The sequence below is a fragment of the Malus domestica genome, chromosome 04 (assembly GCF_042453785.1).
Source record: "Malus domestica chromosome 04, GDT2T_hap1".
In the NCBI taxonomy this organism is placed as follows: domain Eukaryota; kingdom Viridiplantae; phylum Streptophyta; class Magnoliopsida; order Rosales; family Rosaceae; genus Malus; species Malus domestica.
In genome coordinates, this window is record NC_091664.1 from 22,905,464 (window position 1) to 22,927,073 (window position 21,610).

The following is a 21,610-nucleotide window of genomic DNA, read 5'->3' on the forward strand; positions in this document are numbered from 1 at the left end:
TATGTGATTTTTATTTAATTGCTTATGATTGATTGCATGCGTACTTTGAATTGTTAATCACCGGGATAAAAACTATCTAATTGTTTTAATGCCTGATCACCATTAGGATTTTTAGAAAAGTAATTTGATGCAATTTTGGTCGGAAAGTTCCCTGAAATTGACGCTGGCTTCTTGTGATTAATAATTGTAACTTCTTTTAGGATGAATATCACGTCTTAAGGATTGCATGGTTTTTCAAAGGATTTTCATAAAGCATAATGAGTCTTTCATGTTTAGATTTGATCCGAACGTCCGGACGGGTTGCATGTTAGATATACGTTCTATATTGGAGGTTCCAAGTAGAATATGAATTAGGAAAATCTAACCTTCAAAGTGGCATGTGTAGATCATAAGTAATGGGTAAAAATTCATAGGATTGCTAGGTGATGGTGGAACCCTAGTGCCTTCTTAATTTGATTTTCTCATAACTGTTTTCTTCTCTCTAGCTTTAATATTGCAGATTATCTATTTTAATTCATTAAATTCGTTTTTACTTTAAGTAGGTTATAAAATCAATCATCCAAATTTCTACTTTACAATCATTAATTAAAATCTGATTTGTTTCGAATTATTTAATAATCCCTGTGGAGAATGACCTTGCGAGATCCGTTTATACTACAATAACCTTGTGATTCTTGCAAGTAAAATAGAAGGATTTTATCGCATTCACATGAGTAGTAAAAATTCCTATCAGTTATCATGGCGCGCAAGCGTAAGCTCCCGACATCTCCAAGTTGTCAAGGTGAAGGAATTTGTTCTGAAAGTGGAATAGACAGATTTAGTGTTCTTCCGGATGAAGTTGCTCATCATATTCTTTCCTTCCTCAATTTCAAAGACCTCACTCGAGTGGGGGCTCTGTCCAAAAGATGCAGACGATTTCATCTATCAGTTCCGGTGGTGGATTTTGGTTCAGACTGGAGGCCACGAACAAAAACCAACCAGTTTCGTGCGAGACTGATGAGTTCTTTTGATAGATACTTGCTTGATCGTGGTCATAACAGGCTGCGGCGCTTCCATGTTAGTTGGAAATTCTCTGCAGCAGAAAGAGTGAAGAAGCTTTGTGATGATGATTATCGAGTACACACGTGGATTCAAAGTGCAGTAAGGTGTAAAGTTGAAGAGCTTCATATGTGTAACTTGACTGTACATTGTGCAAACTTGAATGATGACCTTGTTCCAGGAATGGTCTCGCTTCTTAGGGGAATGCCTAGTCTTACTACTTTGTACATAAAGAAGACTAGACCTAGCTGGTTACGGAGACAGATAACAGTAAGTGAATGTCTGTGTTGCCTGTTGATCTCCCTCTCACGCACACAAACTCGGCAGACATAGTTTTCTTGTGCTAATTTCTTCAATCATTTGCTAACAAATTGCCTTTCATATATTTTCAGTCAACCGGCTTTGGTATGGAATACTGGAAACTGCAAAACCTTGCTTTCATTCTTCAGCTGGAGGAGGTAACCATAGAGAATTCCCATGGGTCTAATGATATCGAGTTTGCAAGATACGTCCTCGAGAATGCTCAAAATTTGAAAAAAATGGTCATTGTTCTTCGTGATAAGGATGAGCAAGAAAAAGTTGTAGTGGGGATGGTGAGTACAAGCAAGAAGGGTTCCACTGCCACGGTTCTCATTCGAGTCGAAATGAAACTCAGGATACATGTAAGACTCAACTCCTGGTATAAAACTCAGCATCAGATTACAAAAGCTCATGGTACTTTGACTGGACATTTTCTACAATTTCTCTCAGATACTATCTCCTTGCAACTTCACTCAAACCTAAATTGTCTTGCAAGGCACAAAAATTAAAACTTTGGGGAAGAAAGCGAAAGGGGGTATTATATAGTTTCGAAAAAAGAAAAAAAATCAAACCGCACTCGACACTTCGCCTTGGCACTCTCGTGACCTTAACCCGAAAGGAGAGGAGAGAAATCAACTTAATTTCTTCTTCACCAAATCCTCGTTTTGAAATCTGCTTACATACTCATAATCTAGCTTAACATACAACTGCAGCAACTTCCTGTACCCCATCATCACATATTTGTCCACATAATCCTCACACCTCTCGTAGAGCGCCGGAATTGTTAGAACAATGACGAGACCTGCACATCGGAAAACAAAAACATAGATCAACTGACTAAAATTACGACATTTGAATCTAGTGATGGCTTCAATCCAATGGAAATGAAGATTTAGACTCACTGGTGTAGCTCAAAGTAAGGAAATCAGTCAAGCCGCCAACAAAGTAGATCACCAAGAGAGATGTAGCTACTTTGAAGAACAATCTCGAGTCCTTTCCCAGAGAAATATTTTGGAAACCCGAGAGCAAAGCGTTTAAACGAATGCGGATGAAAGATGCCATTTCGTTTGCCATTTCTTCCGATAAATGCAATTCAGGCAGGGGAGGAGCTGGTCTGTTTACAAAGTAGGGAACGTGAATTGAGAGTGGCAATGTTGACACATAAACATACGCTAGCCATTCCAAAATCTAAGACGGTGTTCGGATAAAATCAGCAAAACACGAAACATCCCGAGGAAGAAAAAAAATGCTACAAACCAGGATGTTTCGTGTTTTTCTTATAAGTTATAACGAAACCTGTTCGGGGTTCAGTTGTTTTGGATGAAGAACGATGAGTTTACATGAACTGAACAAAAAATCAACCGATTTAACTACATAAATGTTACAATTCAGGAAAAGAAGCTCGGTTCAAATCAAGAAGCAACAAATTTTTGCGCTTACCGGTTAAGAACGGCGGCGGATTTAGCCCAGAGAAAGAGAGTTGTGATGAGGAGGAGAAGAACACTGGATGCAAGTGATAGCAGAGTGTAACCAGACTTCTCAAACACCAGCCAAACAGATAGAGTTACTAACAGTATCACCAAAGTCACATTCTTCTGCCTCCACAGAATCACGTCTGCAACTGTAAAAACCACAAAATCCGATCTCATCTAGATCAAAACTTTGTAAGGAATTGTGGATAACCGGCACACCTGATGCATAATGCATCTTAAATGCATACAGTACAACACCAGATATCAAAGTGAAATCGAACTACATTCATCGAGTCTATACTTAACTTTGAGAGCTCCAAAATACTGGATTACAATTTTAATCAAAATTTTAATCACAATTTAAGTAGAATGATAAACAAATCAGACTTACCAAGACTTGCTCCAAGGATCTCGTGAAGGGTTCTCTGCCTGTTGAACAACCTTTCGGATGAACCCATTTTCCAAAAAAAATACAGCCTGGAATTCCAGTTTGGATCTCCAAGACACGAATAAAGATGTTGGCTTTGAGTTTTCAGATGATCCTCAGTAAAAGAGAAATAATGGGTTCCATGTATATATATTATATTATATATGTGTGTGTATATGGATCAGGATCCTCTCCTGAGCTAAGGATGAGGATCCTCCTCATCAAGGGATGTGGACCGTTGGATGAAAATCCAACGGCTACAATTATTATAACTTTAAAGGGATTTCCCTGTTTGTAGCCGTTGGATTTTCATCCAACGACCCACACCAATTGATGAGGAGGATCCTCATCCTTAGCTCAGGAGAGGATCCTGGTCCTGTGTATATACGGACGAATGTTAAAAGTTGCGGGCGGTGGTGGTCAGAGACAGAGAGTCGTGGCATTCAGCTGAAAAACGTCTTCCCATGGCTTTTTCTTGCTTTTTTCTACCTTCCTTCTTTTAATTTTTTTTTTTTTCCAAAATGTACAACTATTAAATGGTTTTATTTATCCTTGATTTATATATACAACAATTAGTCAATTACTATCTACGCAGAAAACAGAGAGAGAGAGAGAGAGAGATCAGACTGCTGCTCTGCTCAGGTTGGCTGGAAACTGCTTTTCTTAAATTAAATATCCGGTTTGTCATTTTCACCCTTGGGTGAGTCTACTTTTTAAGGGTACTACTGTCATTTCGAGGATATTCTCGTCCACTTAGGGTCGTTGGTCGGCTCTTGTGGGCCCATTTTGTGACCACGAACGATCACTCCGATGTTGGATTTTTTTTATCGATTATTTTTGGTAAATAATACTGGTAAGAATTAAGAGATTATCAAATTTATCTTTCTTACCAAATTTATCTTTAATTATGTTGCTCTATTATTAGAGGAGTAGGGTTCAAACTCGAGATCTTAAGGGTAAAAATTAAAGTATCATTCAATAAGAGTACTAGCTAATTTAATTATTGATTAAGTACTTGTTTGTTATCTTAATTATGGTTTTTGTTTAACAAACGATAGTTTTTATACTAAGAGAGACGAGGTGAGCTTAATCTCACAATAGATTAGCAATAATGTAATTCAAATTCGTCTTTGGCATAAATCGAACTTAAGACCTCTCACTTATAAATGAAAATGAATACTGTCATACCATAGTACTAGGTAGCTATCTTAATTATGTTTAAACTTGTCAACGTTAGTTCTTTCTGGTCTACTCCTAAGCTTGGGAATGGAAAGAAAATGCTTACCTTCAGAAGGAAAGATTCTTGCATACAACCAACGATACATTCCTCTCTTCCTAGTCACCTGAAGAGGAATGCATCTTTGGAGGACAGCATCTCCCGCTCAAAAACTACCCCCAACAGATGAGGCAAGAAAACCAGACCTTTGAGAAAATGTGACAGAAACTTATCCCCAATGACTTATGCCTCGAGGAAGTATTACCAAAATGCAAAAAATTGTAATCATCCAATGGAAAAACTGGGAGGTTATTTCTTCAAGTTTATACATTTTGAGTTGACGAAAGTATAAAGTATAACAGAGCTGTATATGCGGCAAAGTGCGATGACTTTGCACCAAGGATTGTAAATCAACTGTCTAACCTGACATAGATCATTGCCCTCAACCATAAACATAAAATTTAAGAAAGAATATACTTTCCTTTGCTCAATCAATTTTCTCAAGGCTCCCTGAACTTTCTATCTGAGGATTGCCAGTGCTGATCCGAGGATTGCCAGTGCTGATCTGAGGGCTGCCAGTAATGTTCTGAGGATTTCCAGTAATGTTCTGAGGGGTTCCGGTAATGTTCTGGGGGTTTCCAGTAATGTTCTGGGGGTTTCCGGTAATGTTCTGAGGGTTTCCGGTAATGTTCTGAGAGTTGTCGGTGCTGTCTTGAGGGTTTTGGGTGCTATTCTGAGGGTTGTCGTTGCTGTCCTGAGGGTTTTGGGTGCTGTTCTGAGAGTTGTTGGTGCTGTCTTGTGGGTTTTGGGTGCTGTTCTGAGGGTTGTCGTTGCTGTCCTGAGGGTTTCTGCTGCTATAATGTGGGCTTCCGGCTTGAGCACAGGTAATGGCTGGGGTAGAATCCATAAGACTGGCAGCTATAGCAGCTTTCAAATCCTCATCTTCCATTTCTGAAAGCAAATCTGCTTCCTCATTTGATAGAAATTGTGCTGAAGATTGTGGATTCAAATTTGTTCTTTCAGGCTGAGCCTTTGTGGAGTTGCAGGATTTATTTATCCTCTCAGCATCTTCAGGTGAAAGCCACTGCCCATAACCATTAGAAGCTTCGGAGGATGAGATGGGACACTCTTTTGGGAAGTTGCCTCTCACCAGGAAAATGCTCCAACCCGAGCCTTTTAGTGTGTCCAGATAGGCTGAAAGGTAAAACTTTGAGAGGTGCAATGGAGCCGCATAAAGACTGTCGAAGTTATACCACTCTCCACTCACTTTCCGGATACAAAACCAATGATCCTGCAAATGACAGATAAATGCATTTTCAAGCTCAGGATCTATCTGGGCGGGCTCAGCAACCGGAGAATCAAGGGGGATGACCTGCAGATCCCAAACCTCTAAAGCCCTTTGTAGAACCTGCGAATGAAAACTTCAATGGTTTGCAAATCATGGAAATTCTGGAATCTCTTGCAAAGCAATAATCATGATAAAAAATAATGAAACTGCAACCTGTTGTTACAATCAAAGCTTAAAAGTAAATTAACCAAAAAAGAACCAACTACATACTTGTATATAACCACTAACTTTGTTTGGCAGCATAAAATGATAAGGAAATTCAGTACAAAGCTAAATTACTAATATATGAACTCGGTATGGAATGGAATCACACCCAGCAAAATAAAATGCTACGGAACTAAAAATATTTCCAAATTTAGTAATTACTATTTTGCAAATGAGGAAACCCGAAGGCAAATCCATTTCAACGTAATAACATATAAAATAAGTCCATATAAAAGAACCTAATTAATAGCTTGTTTTGCTTTTCCACTGTCATATATCCATACAATTCATCGCCAATTAGGGTAACCACAATCTGCTCATGCTGGGGGAAGTTGTACTCTCCATGGGTGTATCAAAACATGTCGAAGCGTAATCATCACGAAGTATATAGGACCAAGTCGCTTACAAGCTTCCATTGGTGAAATAAACCAACATGAAAACCAAAAAATACCCTTGGAGGAAGCACATTTTCCACCAGAGATTTGTGACTGGGAGACACAGGGTTAAGGCCATGACAAAGTAAAGTGTAGTAGTATTGGTACTCTTGAATTTTTCATGCAAGTGAAAAATAATAAAACTGAAGAACAAAGAATAATTCAGTACGAACATTTGCATATGTTCACTCAGCATTAACAGATTGACTAACTAAGGCATCGTAATGACCTCAACTTCATCATTCGTACAATACTACACCCGTAAATTGTTCTATCCCTCATTTAAAACATCCCATATGTATACATATCCAATTTGTACAGACACGCATACATAGGGGAATAATCAAGTGAAAAGCCCTTCATCCAAGTTAGTCTTACTAAAATACAGGTCTGGCTTCATCATTGCCTCTTAAACCTAGATAGTTAATACCACAAAACACGTGGCCACGCACATGCACGTGGCCACGCACATGCGCGTGCGCACACACGCACATAAAAGTAAACAGCTAATCAAAAGTAATTGGTGATCGAGTCCTTTGGTACACGTGGCCACACACACAAACACATGGAAGCCAAATACTAATCATAGTACTCAATAATCAAGTTGTTTGGTACTGCTAGTTAACCGGTACTATCAGCTCTAGTATGAAACAACCACGTGACAAGCTTTTCTTGGCCAAAAATTATTCAAGGCATACGTCCCACGGAAAGCCATGCCAAGATCAACCTCAATTCAACATGGCTCCAGCTATATTCCAGAAACCCTCCCTTGCACTCAACAACAACAACAACAACAACAAAGCCTTTTCCCACTAAGTGGGGTCGGCTATATGAATCCTAGAACGCCATTGCGCTCGGTTTTGTGTCATGTCCTCCGTTAGATCCAAGTACTCTAAGCCTTTTCTTAGAGTCTCTTCCAAAGTTTTCCTAGGTCTTCCTCTACCCCTTCGGCCATGAACCTCTGTCCCGTAGTCACATCTTCGAACCGGAGCGTCAGTCGGCCTTCTTTGCACATGTCCAAATCACCGGAACCGATTTTCTCCTTATAACATTACAAAGGTTCAAGAACCACCTAATCAATCTTTTGTAAAGCCAAATCCCAGTGCTTTTCTCCTGGTGGAATAATGGAATTAACTAATACAAATCCCATGACAAGAAAACCCAGATGGAAAGCATCATATATTCGTAAACATTCATAAACAATTAACAAACAGAGAATCATATATTCAAAATGTTTCAAAAAACAAAAGACTCTACTTTTTCCCCCCTCCAACTAGCTCAAACGTTAAATTCAAAAACCAAATAACCCAATGCAACAAAGATTACTATACCACTGAATCAAACGATAAAATCACAGACTAACTCTGTCAAAAGTTCCAAATTATACAATAAATCAGTAAAAAAAAAAAAATTAAAAGCAAATTTAAGTTACAGCAAAAAATTAAAACAGACAATGTCGATACCTCCAAACAGAAAAATCGAAACTTTGCTTAAAGACGGAAGAAATAATTGAAATTTGAGGATTAGAATTGGAATTGGAACCTAACCTGAATACTGAAATCGCCGTCCAAGGAGACGTTGTGAGACTCCTCGGAGAGGAAATCGCCGGCGTGTGAGCCGCCCTCGACGAGCATCATCTGCCGCTCCTTCCGATCGAGATCGGAGGCGAGCGCCGCCAAATCAAATTCGGAGAAGAAAGGACCCTGCAGCACCGTGTTCACGCAATGCACGGCGCATAGCTTCGACTCTTGTACCTCGTGGTACAACATCCCTCCGTTGCTCGCCCCTTCCATCGTAAAAAAAAAATCCCCAAATTACAAAAAACGGAAACCCTAGATTCTCACAATCTTCGTGTCTGAGAATTGAGTAGAAACTGGATTGAAGATTTGCGGGAGAAGGGCGTAAAAGGATTGAAGATTGAGGAATTGACAGGAAAAATACCAATTTTGCGTTTTATTTACATTTTAATTATTTTATTTATTTTATAATATGGAATTGGGAGTTTAACGTTTTATATGTGACGAGGGCGTTTTGGTGAGAAACCACGTGCATGACACGTGTAAAGACGCGCGAGGACAAGGTTCGTTTCTTTCTGCTTTTTGTATTTTTTATGTTTTTGCTCGAAGTGGGAAGGAAGATCTAAATCCAATCCATTTCAAGGATGTATTTTGTACTTCGATTCGAATCCGGATCCGAAGATTCGTGAATTATATCCGTTCGTCGTACATTGTGTAGTAAAAAATTATTTTAAATATTTTATTTAAAATTAAACACAAACAATACAGGACAAAAAATAACCATACGATGTATTATGATGAACGGACACGATTCACGGATTTCCAAAATCCTCACCAAAAGGATCCAGATAGGATCATGTTGGCTTTGATTCAGTTAAAGTAAATAGGATCATGTTGGCTTTGATTCAGTTAAAGTAAATAATTAAGGATTAGTTTGGCGTTGTTGTGTTGTGAAAAAAAACGAGATTTTCAGAAGTAGATGTAGAGCTGCTTCTGCTTTTTACTATTTTGGACTCATAATTTTTTTTAAAAATAAAGAAACACTTTTTTTCCATTTACCAAACACAATTTTAGTCTCAACTTTTTCAAAAAACTGTTTTAAAAAAAAATTCAGCAATAATTTACAGCGGTAACCCATTTTTTTACCTTTTTAATTATTTATGTTTTGAAAGCCAATAATATGATATAAATGTGGTTATGCTCTAACAAACAACTCTCAACTATTAATATGTAGTCACATAAGAAATTTACATATATTTACTGATAATCACTCATGCACATTTCGACAATTATTCTTATCATTCCTCTTTGTAAAATGGAAAAAATTTGGTGATACTTTTTGAACTTTTATAACATTTTTCCCACTCGCCTCTTTAAATTTTAATTAAGTTTTGAGCCCTATAATCTTTTTGAACTTTCAAAAGAAAGCACTAGGGACTAGGCTATATGGTACACAGGGCTGGTTTCGGTTTGGTAACTCAACCGAAAATGTCAAAGAACCGAAATTTTGTGTGTCAAACAAAGAAAAAAAGGCAAACAAAAGAAGACACATTGCTATTAAATTAAAACAAAAATACACTTTGTATTAAATTCTAAATCTTTCTTGATAGTTATACAACAACAAAATGCATCTCTCTCTCTCATACAAGCAGATCATAATGGTTCCTGCCACTGTATAGGAGTCTCACAACCTTTCTGGGCTCCTTGTTTCTAGAACCTTTAGTAAACTCGCTTCCATATTCTGCAATCGGAATGAAACCGGAACCCCGTCCACCACTTGTATGCTACAAGATATTTGAACCAACAGATCACAACTAAAACACAGTAAATGTCACAATCCGACTAATTGAAGAGAAAACGCGCTGCTAGAATAGATATATAAACGCACACACTAAGAAAATGTGCAATGCCAACGATCTCCACCCTTGTAACAATATCCAGACGCCAATGTCAGAAGATTATATATTGGGTTATAAGGTGGGGAAGAAATGAATGAAGATGCTCCGTGCACAAATAGTTAGCAAGTCGATGAAGGTAAGAATTTTAAAAGATACATTGGCATCAACAAAGGTAAGAATTTTAAGTGAGAAATATACCTCATGCTCCGGTATGTAAACAGCGATTGGCTGCCCACATAACTTTGACAGCACCTGCAGTATTGAAGAGGGTGATAGGTCGCACAAAACGTGCAGGATAGAGTGAGAGAGAGAAAGAGAACTCAACATTCACATAAACAACTGCGAGAAACGAATTACAGCAACAATTATGAGAAGTAGCATTTGGTTTAAAACATCAACTCCCTCCATATGGATAATCTCCTATTGGGGACTGTAAGCCTTTAATTGAAAGCTAAATTACAATGATTAGATAACTTCAGATACCACCTCCCTAAAACAAAACTTGATTGACAATATCTACAGCTGACAACCAATGATACTATTTATACAATACTTACACAGCGACAAAGTGTTAGAAAGGAAATAGTCTGATCAAGAAAACTGACTGACCAGCAGCTCGGACTCTCCTCCCCAGAAATCCGGTCTATTGATGCGCTGGCAATAAATGCGGAAAGAAATTTACAAATATAGGAGATTAATTTCTATTGGGGTGTGATATTCACACACCCCTTTTTACTTCTTGCACACCCTTTAATTTTCGGTCGTTAAATCGGATGAATTGAAGAAGATCAAATGACAGAAATTAACAAGAGGTGTGTGAAAAGTAAAAAAGAGTGTCGATAGCACATCTCATTTCCATTATAACGACATACTAAGGCACCTGCCAGAACAACAAAACCTGAAACCGCTTCTATAGTAAAAAAAAAAAAGATAGAGATTTACCGCTTTAAGGACTCATCGACGATGATTGCAACCAGAGCAGGTTCATACTTAAGGCGCTCTTCCTCATCTTCGCATATAACCTCTTTCACAGCCATCCGTAGTTCGTCTATGAATTCACAATACTTTACTTGGTCATTCTCAATTGCCAGTTTGCCACCAAAAATAATAAGAATAAAATTCCAAACCAAACATTAGTGCAACCTATACCAGTCCTAAACATTCTCCTTGCAACCAATTTATCGAGCAATTTGATATAATATATTCAAACAAATTCGACAATTCTTTTCTTGGCATCCATCGGATAAGTTCTAAATCCTTGAAATCCACATTGAAATTGAGAACTTTTGTGTAAAAATCCAGCATATACCTGCATCATCTTTCTCTTGCCTTGGGCTAAGAGGAACCCCTTTATTCAAAGCCATTCCTTTCACCTAAATAAATTTTATAACTTTGAGAGAAAGGGATAGATGGACAAGACCTTGGTACAAGATGTTGTAGATGTCAAGAGGGTAGGAGATAGAATCATGGCAATCAAGATTGTAATAGGACAAGAACTTATCAATGTGATTAGTGCGTACGCACCTCAAGTAGGGTTGGATACGAGTTCGAAGGAGAAATTTTGGGAAGATCTTGGAGACTTGGTGCAAGGAATTGCTCAGACGGAGAAGTTATTTATAGGAGGAGATTTAAATGGACACGTGGGCAGGGAGACAAGCAACTATGGAGGTTTTCATGGTGGCCATGGTTTTGGGGAGAGAAACGAGGATGGGGAAGCTATCTTGGATTTTGCAATGGCATATGATCTCTTCTTAGCCAACACCTTCTTTAAGAAGAGAGAAGAACATGTGATCACCTACAAGAGTGGGTCGTCAAAAACACAAATAGATTTTCTTCTAATGAGGAAAGGGGATCGTATAACTTGTAAGGATTGCAAAGTTATACCAGGAGAGAGCGTGGCTAATCAACATCGCTTGTTGGTGATGGATGTACATATCAAAAGAGTAAGACAAAAGAACAAGACTTGGAAGTGCCCAAGGACTAGATGGTGGAATCTAAAAGAAGAAAAACAAGTCATTTTCAAAGAGAAGGTAATCACCCAATGTGTGTGGGATAGAGAGGGGGAAGCTAGCCAAATGTGGGATTCCATGGCTAGTTGTATCCGAAAAGTAGCAAAAGAGGTATTAGGAGAGTCCAAGGGCTTTGCCCCACACCAAAAGGAATCTTGGTGGTGGAATGAGGAGGTACAAACAAAGGTGAAGGCTAAGAAGGAATGTTGTAAAGCCTTATACAAGGAGAGGACCGATGAAAATGGTGAAAGGTATAGAAAAGCGAAGCAAGAGGCGAAAAAAGCTGTCAGAGAAGCTAAGTTAGCGGCTTACGACGATATGTATAAACGACTAGATACCAAAGAAGGAGAGTTGGATATCTATAAACTATCTAGAGCAAGGGAAAAGAAGACAAGGGACTTAAACCAAGTGAGGTGCATCAAGGATGAGGATGGAAAGGTTCTTGCTACAGAGAACGCGGTTAAAGACAGATGGAGAGGTTATTTTCATAATCTTTTCAATGAAGGACATGAAATGAGTGATTCTTTAGGGGAGTTGAGTAACTCAGAAGAGTGTAGAAACTACTCTTTTTATCGTCGAATCCGGAAGGAAGAAGTGGCTGTAGCTTTGAAGAAGATGAAGCATAAAAAAGCAATAGGCCCAGACAATATACCAATCGAAGTGTGGAAACTTTTGGGAGAGACAGGTATAACATGGCTCACTGACCTTTTCAATAGGATTTTGAAAACGTTGGCGAACGAGCACTTTGGTGCCTATCTACAAGAATAAGGGCGACGTACAAAATTGCATGAACTATAGGGGTATTAAGCTAATGAGTCATACAATGAAGCTCTGGGAGAGAGTCATTGAGCATAGATTGAGGCAAGAGACACGGGTTTCGGACAACCAATTCGGGTTCATGCCAGGGCGCTCAACCATGGAGGCAATCTATCTCTTACGAAGATTGATGGAAAGATATAGAGATGGGAAAAAGGATTTACACATGGTCTTTATAGATTTGGAAAAAGCGTATGATAGGGTCCCAAGAGACATTCTTTGGAGGATTTTAGAGAAGAAAAGAGTACGAGTAGCATATATCCAAGCTATAAAGGATATGTATGAAGGAGCAAAGACTGCCGTAAGAACTCATGAAGGACAAACCGAAAGCTTTCCCATAACTGTAGGATTACATCAAGGCTCATCCTTAAGTCCTTACCTTTTTGCGTTGGTAATGGATGAGTTAACAGGACATATTCAAGATGATATTCCTTGGTGTATGCTTTTCGCAGACGATATAGTGTTGATAGATGAAACTCAGGAAGGGGTAAATGCAAAGCTTAACCTTTGGAGAGAAGTGTTGGAATCTAAAGGTCTTCGCCTAAGCCGATCAAAGACAGAATATATGGAGTGCAAGTTCAGTGCAAATGGAGGCCAAAACGAGTTAGGGGTGAGGATCGGAGATCAAGAAATACCAAAAAGCGATCGTTTTCGTTACCTAGGATCTATCTTGCAAAAGAACGGAGAATTAGATGGAGATCTCAACCATAGAATACAAGCTGGATGGATGAAGTGGAAGAGTGCATCCGGCGTGTTGTGTGACCGCCGTATGCCATTGAAGCTCAAGGGAAAATTTTATAGGACGGCAATAAGGCCGGCGATGCTGTATGGCACAGAATGTTGGGCGGTTAAACATCAACACGTACACAAAATGGGTGTAGCGGAGATGAGGATGCTTCGTTGGATGTGTGGGCACACGAGAAAGGATAAGATTAGGAATGAGGATATCCAGGGTAAAGTAGGAGTAGCCGAAATTGAAGGAAAGATGAGAGAAAATCGGTTACGGTGGTTTGGACATGTGCAAAGAAGGCCTACTGACGCTCCGATTAGAAGATGCGACTATGGGACAGAGGTTCAGGGCCGAAGGGGTAGAGGAAGACCTAGGAAAACTTTGGAAGAGACTCTAAGAAAAGACTTAGAGTACTTGGATCTAACGAAGGACATGACACAGGATCGAGCACAATGGCGTTCTAAGATTCATATAGCCGATCCCACTCAGTGACTTGGATTTTCCAAGTCTCCAACCGAGAAGTTTTCCTCACTCGGGAAATTAAGGGAACACTACCCCAACCTACATGCTCCACTCAGAAAGCTTCAACATACAAGCTTCAACAAAAGAAAATTCAAAGAACTTAGCGAAGAAGGCTTTGGTGTATTTAACACAATACGTTGAAATGAAGGAAAGCTTATTTATTGATATCCCCGATCAGCTACAAATATGTACATATACATGAGTCAAAATAAACACACAAGACGGAGCCTTCACAAAGGTTGCTTAGGAGAAGTCTCAGCAGTCGGTAGAGCCCCAGAAAGAGAAGGCACCGGAGGGGGATCATTTGGAGCCTCAGTACTGGACAGAACCCAAGAAGGAGGAGGCATCAGAGGTTGATCATTCGGAGCTTCATTACGCGGTACAGCCCCAGAAGACGAAGGCAATAAATGCCTTTGGAACAAACCCACAAATCTCTGATGATCAAGTAAAACCTGACCATCAGTTTCCTTCATCTGGTCAAGCTTCCTCTTCATGTTTGTAGCATAGTCATGTGCGAGCCGGTGCAACTGTTTATTCTCATGCTTGAGCCCTCTAATCTCCTGTTTGAGACTCATCACTTCAGCCGCCAAGGATTCAACTTGGCGGGTTCGAGCAAATAGGCGTTGGGCCATATTAGACACAGAACCTGCACACTGAACACTGAGAGCCAGCGAATCCTTAACAGCTAACTCATCAGACCGTTTGGAAAGTAGTCTGTTATCTTTGGGAGTGAGAAGGTTCCTGGCCACTACCGCAGCGGTCATATCATTCTTCATCACGGAATCCCCAACGGTAAGAGGACCAGTAGGGGAGACGAAGGATGGGCGCCATATGTTGTCTGGAGAAGGCGGGGCTGCCTCTTCAACAATGTTCAAGTCAAAACGACGGTCGGAGGGGCCAGACATTTTCAAAGGTGTTGAAGAGAGAAGAGGTCGGACAAATCAAGATCTTAGAAGTGCAAGAATGAAGCTTCTACTGGTGGAGATTCAAGTGTGCTTTGGAACTTAATGCCAGCCTCTATAAAAATCTGCACTCGACGGAGCTTCAGAAATCGAAGAGGCGCCTGCTCAGAAATCGAAGAGGCGTTTGCTTTCTCAAAAGCTGGGCTGCTTAGAGATCACGAGGGTTGATCTCAGAAATCGAAGAGGCGTTTGCTTTCTCAAAAGTTGGGCTGCTCAAAGACCACGAAGGCCGATCTCAGAAATCGAAGAGGCGCTCGCTTTCTCAAAAGCTGGGCTCCCCAGAGACCACGAGGGCCGATCTCAGAAATCGAAGAGGTACCTACTTTTCCAGCCTTGTCAGCACCCGTCACACGCACACTCAGCTTTGCAGAAATTATGGGCATTCTGTCGAAGACTTCTGGGGAAGTAGAAAACACATGAATCTTACTGTTCAATCACCCACTTCCCACATGCAACAATAGCTCATGGGTACCACAGATAACTTTGCCAAAGTTTTCTGCCAAAGTTGAGCACGTGAAGCTTGCAGCTCGTACTACATCGCTCTGACCAAGAAGGGTAAAAGAATAGCAAAGAAACAGCACTAACAAAGTTTAGACCCATAAATTTTGAAGGTCTAGCTACCATATTATTACCCACAAGGGTAAAGGAACAGTACCACTGCTGGATAATTGGAAAGTCCCTGTGTGTCAACCTCTGTGCTTCGTGGCAAGGTAGACTAGCAAACATGTCCAACCTTTACTCACATTCGAGAAAACACTACCAATAAGATTGCTTGCTCCAAAATCGAAGAGGCACCGTCCTCCGAATCTCGAGAGCCAGACTCCCAACATGACTACTTTCTTAAAAATCGAAGAGAGGGTAAAGGAACAGTACCATTGCTGGATAATTGGAAAGTCCCTGTGTGTCAACCTCTGTGCTTCGTGGCAAGGTAGACTAGCAAACATGCCCAACCTTTACTCACATTCGAGAAAACACTCCCAACAAGATTGCTTGCTCCAAAATCGAAGAGGCACCGCCCTCCGAATCTCGAGAGCCAGACTCCCAACGTGATTACTTTATCAAAAATCGAAGAGACACTGCTCCCCGAATCTTCGAGAGCCAGACCCCCAGCATGATTGCTTTCTCAAAAATCGATGAGGCATCGTTCTCCGAATCAATTGAAGAGGCGCTCGCTTTCTCAAAAGCTGGGCTGCTCAGAGACCACGAGGGCCGATCTCAGAAATCGAAGAGGCACCTACTTTTCTAGCCTTGTCAGCACCTGTCACACGCACACTCAGCTTTGCAGAAATTATGGGCATTCTGTCGAAGACTTCTGGTGAAGTAGAAAGCACATGAATCTTACTGTTCAATCACCCACTTCCCACACGCAACCATAGCTCATGGGTACCACAGATAACTTTGCCAAAGTTCTCTGCCAAAGTTGAGCACGTGAAGCTTGCAGCTCCCACTACATCGCTCTGACCAAGAAAGGTAAAAGAATAGCAAAGAAACAGCACTAACAAAGTTTAGACACATAAATTTTGAAGGTCTAGCTACCATATTATTACCCACAAGGGTAAAGGAACAGTACCACTGCTGGATAATTGGAAAGTCCCTGTGTGTCAACCTCTGTGCTTCGTGGCAAGGTAGACTAGCAAACATGCCCAACCTTTACTCACTTTCGAGAAAACACTCCCAACAAGATTGCTTGCTCCAAAATCGAAGAGGCACCGTCCTCCGAATCTCGAGAGCCAGACTCCCAACATGACTACTCTCTCAAAAGCGAAGAGAGGGTAAAGGAACAGTACCATTGCTGGATAATTGGAAAGTCCCTGTGTGTCAACCTTTGTGCTTCGTGGCAAGGTAGACTAGCAAACATGCCCAACCTTTACTCACATTCGAGACAACACTCCCAACAGGATTGCTTGCTCCAAAATCGAAGAGGCACCGCCCTCCGAATCTCGAGAGCCAGACTCCCAACATGATTACTTCCTCAAAAATCGAAGAGACACTGCTCTACGAATCTCGAGAGCCAGACCCCCAGCATGATTGCTTTCTCAAAAATCGAAGAGGCATCGTTCTCCGAATCTCGAGAGCCAGATACCACAGACCACTTTTTCAAAGTGCTCTGACAGAGTTAAAACATGTGAAACTGGCAGCTCCCACTACCGTGCTATGACCAAGCAGGGTAAAGGAATAGCATTACTACTTGTTGTTAGGGAGACTCCTATATATGTCGACCTCCATCCCCAACGGACAGGCAGACCTGCAAAAATGCTCAACCCTTCATCATATCTGAGAGGGCACTCCCAACGAAGCCTTTCGAAATATTCAGCTTTCTTTCCCCCCGATAATACCTCTGCAAACAAGCTATACTAGAGCAAGAATATCTCATATCATCAGGGTTAAAAGCAAGAGTATCCCATATCATGCTTTTTCCCTGTCTTTTCCTTTGGCCTTGTTTTTACCTGCAAGACAAGGAGAAAGAGAGCAATCAGTCAGCACTTGGAATTAAGCTTCCAGCCAGGAACTGACTGCCTGGAACCCCTTACCTGATTACTTACCTGGCATTGCTCTCGAGTACTCATCTTCAACATCTTATGTTTCCAGGGAAGATTCCGCATCTGCTTGAGGAACAGATAGGGCAAGTGCGAAGGATACAAGGAAGCATGTGGCGACAAGCGTAACAGCACACGTGCCGATACATCCATTACTCTGTCAAAAGCAAAAGTATCCCATATCAGCAGGGTGGAACGTACTCTAGATTTGATGGACTTGTTTTGACCCTCAAATTCTTCAGTCGGCCTTATACTCTGGAGGAAACCAGAAAACCCTCCAGCTCAGTTCAAGAATAAGCCTGTGGAAAGTTACTTCTTCAAAAGCAAAAGTATCTCATATCATCTCTTCTCATTTTTCTTCTCTTTATCCTTCATGCTGCTGCAAGATGGGGAGAAGGTGAACAATCAGTCGGAGCTCTGATTGCTTACCTTGTCTGTCACCTCTTTCAGCAGACCCCCTAGCTCGGCGACTTGGGGGACTCCTACTACATGGTTTGTATCGCGCTTGACCAAGCTTGAGACTACAAGTAAGCTTCAAGTGAAATTGATACATTACCTTGTGCATCTCCACCAGTTAAAGATACCACCCCTGGATGGAGGAAGAGTACTTCCAGAGAAGATGCCACATCTACCTATGAGACAGATAAGGCAAGTCAAGACGACACCACACTCCGATACTTAGAAGTTTCGTGATTACGAGATCATTCTCCCACAATATTTCCTAATGTCATTTGTACTAAATCATTCACTTGTACTCACTAAAGGAGAGCTTGAACCTATGTACTTGTGTAAACCCTTCACAATTAATGAGAACTCTTCTATTCCGTGGACGTAGCCAATCTGGATGAACCACGTACATCTTGTGTTTGCTTTCCTATCTCTATCCATTTATATACTTATCCACACTAATGACCGGAGCAATCTAGCGAAGATCACAAAAAGTTACCGTTTTCACTACCTAGGATCTATCTTGCAAGAGAACGGAGAATTAGATGGAGATCTCAACCATAGAATACGAGCTGGATGGATGAAGTGTAAGAGTGCATCCGGCGTGTTGTGTGACCGTCGTAGGCCACTGAAGCTCAAGGGAAAATTTTATAGGACGGCAATAAGGCCAGCGATGTTGTATGGCACAGAATGTTGGGCGGTGAAGCATCAACACGTACACAAAATGGGTGTAGCGGAGATGAGGATGCTTCGTGGGATGTGTGGGCACACGAGAAAGGATAAGATTGGGAATGAGGATATCCGAGGTAAAGTAGGAGTAGCCGAAATTGTAGGAAAGATGAGAGAAAATTGGCTCCGATGATTTGGACATGTGCAAAGAAGGCCGACTGACGCTCCGGTTCGAAGATGTGACTACGGGACAGAGGTTCAGGGCCAAAGGGGTAGAGGAAGACCTAGGAAAACTTTGGAAGAGACTCTAAGAAAAGACTTAGAGTACTTGGATCTAACGGAGGACATGACACAAAACCGAGCGCAATGGCGTTCTAGGATTCATATAGCCGACCCCACTTAGTGGGAAAAGGCTTTGTTGTTGTTGTTGTTGTTTGAGAGAAAGGGATAGAGCTCAAAATTTACTAGTTTTAGGCTTTTAGCGGACGTTCAAGATAGAAGGGATCCCTTTCCTCCTAATCCACCAAATCAGGAAATCTGTATCATAATAAACTTATAATAACTTCAGCCGTTGAATCAAATTTAATGGCACGGATACCTTGATTTGATGGATTAAGAGAAAGAGATCTGAAGATCCCTTTCCGTTCAGGATAATGCGCCCTCCCCCACCTAAGTTTAGCTGAATATCAGAATGCGTATACCATAATAAACGAACAAACGGATTACAAAACTAAAAATATTATTGATATCAAACACTACAAAATCACCGAGACGGCTACATAAACTCCAAGAGGCTACATTGTGAATAACATGATTCTCAAACTAAATTACAAGCTATATTTATAAAGCAATAAACCTAAGAAACCCTAATGCGTAAATGCCAAAAATACCCTAATACAAAATCAAATCAAATCTCTAATTAATTTCCTAAATAAACCTAATAAATTCCAACAAGTTTGAATCCCTTTCCAGTACATTAGAGTGGTCTAAAGTATCGAAATTTACTCTTACTGGCTGTAAGTCTGAAATGTAAAAAAATCACAAAATACCAGAGCACGAAATAAACAGCGTCCGTCGCCGGTAACTTTCTGAACCGATAAACGTTCAACTTTCTTCATCGCCGATGATCCTCTGCCTCTGTAAAAACGAAAAGGTACGAACTTTAGGGTTTAATTCCTATGAAGTCAAACAAAATTAAACGAAAATCTAAAAACGACGAAATGCTGAAACATGGAGTGGGAAATTAACAGTGGCGGTCCAATTCTAGCGAAGAACCGGTGGCTGTGGTCCCCGAACGACGCCGTTGGGTTCACCGGAGAATTGGAAGCTGAAATTGAAAGGACGGGGGAGGCGGCGAGCTCGAACCGAGCAGTTCCGTTCCTTAGCTGCTCGAGAATTGACTCTGCCATGGAGAAAGCTGCTCGGGGACGACGACCGTGGATGGATGTGAAGTCCAAGACCGGATAAAGCAAATGCGTGGGGGTTGAAACGGCGTCGTAGTCTGCGAGACGAAGCCGTTTGTAGTTTGGGCCTTGGCTTTTTAATTTCCTACGCGCGGGTAGCCCAGTCCCGCCTATAAACAGATTGGGCCTGGGCTTTTTAATCGTTTTCCATCTCATCCCTCGTTTTCCTTCTCCCTTCTCTTTGAGGAAAGTATTTGTGCATGGTAAACCTCATGCTTCAGGTAGCATTCCTCATTGACGCCGGTACCGCGCCGGACAACGAGAGGCAACACTCATTTTCAATAGGTAGCCCTACCCATTACGCGTACAAAACATTTTTTGATGCATTGCAAAAGCGGGGTATGAGCTGACAGTTCAATGCAACATATCGATAAATACAACATAATTATCACTCATATACTGTCACATTAGCTAAACTCAGCATTGCCCAACGAAACACACATCTCAACTAGCCCAACAATGTGTAGTGCAATAAGCCAGTTAGGAGTCAAGCTGCTAAAGTCATTGAGGTTTAGCCTAGTGGTGAGAGTGAGTTAAGTAATAAGTAAGAGTATAATAGGTCCAGATTCGAAACCTCCAATATAACAAAATAAAAAAAATAAAAAACCATCTTTACAAAACATTAATCAAATTATATATTATTTCATTCACTATGATAACAACTACCATTATCTCATCTTTCATGATGAACTCCAATTTTTAGTTGGTTTTGACATCCTCATATTCTCATTTTTTTTCTATTTCTTCACTTAATTAAAAACTCAGACTTTGACTATCGTAGTTTGCAGTTTTGTTAAATTTGATGCTTGTTAACACCAATAGCAAGCATGGCACGGTCCACCAACCAACAACCTATAACCTAACAACGATCAGAATTAGAGAGGGAGGTTCAAATATTTTTCACTCACGTCATGCCATTTCCTACTTATTTGGAATTTGGAATTTGGAGGGGCCGGCGATATCTGCTCCATCTTCTTGTCTTTGTTTTATGTCTTAATTTACACTATTTAGGGTGGCTTTGAGAATACTCGCCCACGAAGCACTTTTAGACACAAAGGGTTGTGGAGAAAATGTTTTTATTAGAAGCATGTTGTTGTTGGATTCAAGCATGTTGTTTTTATTGATTGTCTGAAAGGTTCTTGTGTGATATCTTGGAGGTTTAATTGTAACACTTTGCATGAATATTAAGGATCAAACATGCATTTTATTTGTTATTGGAATCTAAACACCTTGTTAACTCTTTATATCAAACAATGACATCTTTATCTTTATAGAAGCACTACCAAACTAGGCAAACGCTTATTAACACATTGTGGGTATGTGTGATCACATAATATGATAAATGTGCATCACCTATAAAAAAGAAATCACAATCTTTTTTAAAATAAAATTGATATTTAGTTTTCATCTATTTTCAACATCTGAAAAACCTTTTTATATATACAAAGTCTTGACTATCGCCTTCGCATTTACTATTACCATACCCCCAAGAGCCAAGGGTAAAAGGAATGCACAATAGATTCATTCATATATCCATTGTACCGTCCATTAATTGTTCATTTTCATTTGAAAATGAGATGTTCTAAGTTCGAATATCGTAG

General features: G+C 40.4%; 3 protein-coding genes across 3 annotated transcripts; all 3 read right to left on the reverse strand.

Annotated features, from left to right (window-relative positions):
* Positions 1 to 1,636: 1,636 nt before the first annotated feature.
* LOC103408439 (reticulon-like protein B12) lies at positions 1,637 to 3,614 on the reverse strand. Its single transcript, XM_008347291.4, has 4 exons — positions 3,202 to 3,614; positions 2,779 to 2,959; positions 2,241 to 2,452; positions 1,637 to 2,140 (listed from the first exon to the last, which is right to left on the reverse strand). Exons 1-4 carry the CDS (start codon positions 3,266 to 3,268, stop codon positions 1,971 to 1,973), a joined length of 630 nt encoding a protein of 209 aa, XP_008345513.1. The 5' UTR covers positions 3,269 to 3,614; the 3' UTR covers positions 1,637 to 1,970.
* A 1,109-nt stretch (positions 3,615 to 4,723) lies between these two features.
* On the reverse strand, positions 4,724 to 8,425 carry LOC103433562 (ataxin-3 homolog). The gene is made up of 2 exons (XM_008371826.4): positions 7,987 to 8,425; positions 4,724 to 5,861 (listed from the first exon to the last, which is right to left on the reverse strand). The coding sequence occupies exons 1-2, from the start codon at positions 8,230 to 8,232 to the stop codon at positions 4,941 to 4,943; spliced, it is 1,167 nt and encodes a 388-aa protein (XP_008370048.1). The 5' UTR covers positions 8,233 to 8,425; the 3' UTR covers positions 4,724 to 4,940.
* A 1,088-nt stretch (positions 8,426 to 9,513) lies between these two features.
* LOC103419393 (OVARIAN TUMOR DOMAIN-containing deubiquitinating enzyme 3) lies at positions 9,514 to 20,021 on the reverse strand. Its single transcript, XM_070820643.1, has 6 exons — positions 19,795 to 20,021; positions 19,596 to 19,683; positions 11,164 to 11,227; positions 10,797 to 10,902; positions 10,053 to 10,106; positions 9,514 to 9,740 (listed from the first exon to the last, which is right to left on the reverse strand). The coding sequence occupies exons 1-6, from the start codon at positions 19,953 to 19,955 to the stop codon at positions 9,641 to 9,643; spliced, it is 573 nt and encodes a 190-aa protein (XP_070676744.1). The 5' UTR covers positions 19,956 to 20,021; the 3' UTR covers positions 9,514 to 9,640.
* Positions 20,022 to 21,610: the final 1,589 nt, after the last annotated feature.

Excerpts from the sequence above, each read along its gene's own strand:
- LOC103408439 (XM_008347291.4), bottom strand. The coding sequence starts at position 3,268 with ATGGGTTCATCCGAAAGGTTGTTCAACAGGCAGAGAACCCTTCACGAG. Across the intron at positions 2,960-3,201 it reads GATCCTTGGAGCAAGTCTTG|TTGCAGACGTGATTCTGTGG; the intron begins GTAAGTCTGATT and ends TGGTTTTTACAG. Across the intron at positions 2,453-2,778 it reads TCCGCCGCCGTTCTTAACCG|ACCAGCTCCTCCCCTGCCTG; the intron begins GTAAGCGCAAAA and ends CTTTGTAAACAG.
- LOC103433562 (XM_008371826.4), bottom strand. The coding sequence starts at position 8,232 with ATGGAAGGGGCGAGCAACGGAGGGATGTTGTACCACGAGGTACAAGAG. Across the intron at positions 5,862-7,986 it reads ACGGCGATTTCAGTATTCAG|GTTCTACAAAGGGCTTTAGA; the intron begins GTTAGGTTCCAA and ends TTTCATTCGCAG.
- LOC103419393 (XM_070820643.1), bottom strand. The coding sequence starts at position 19,955 with ATGGCAGAGTCAATTCTCGAGCAGCTAAGGAACGGAACTGCTCGGTTC. Across the intron at positions 11,228-19,595 it reads GCTGTTTATTTCGTGCTCTG|GTGAAAGGAATGGCTTTGAA; the intron begins GTATTTTGTGAT and ends AAATTTATTTAG. Across the intron at positions 9,741-10,052 it reads TTTACATACCGGAGCATGAG|CATACAAGTGGTGGACGGGG; the intron begins GTATATTTCTCA and ends AATATCTTGTAG.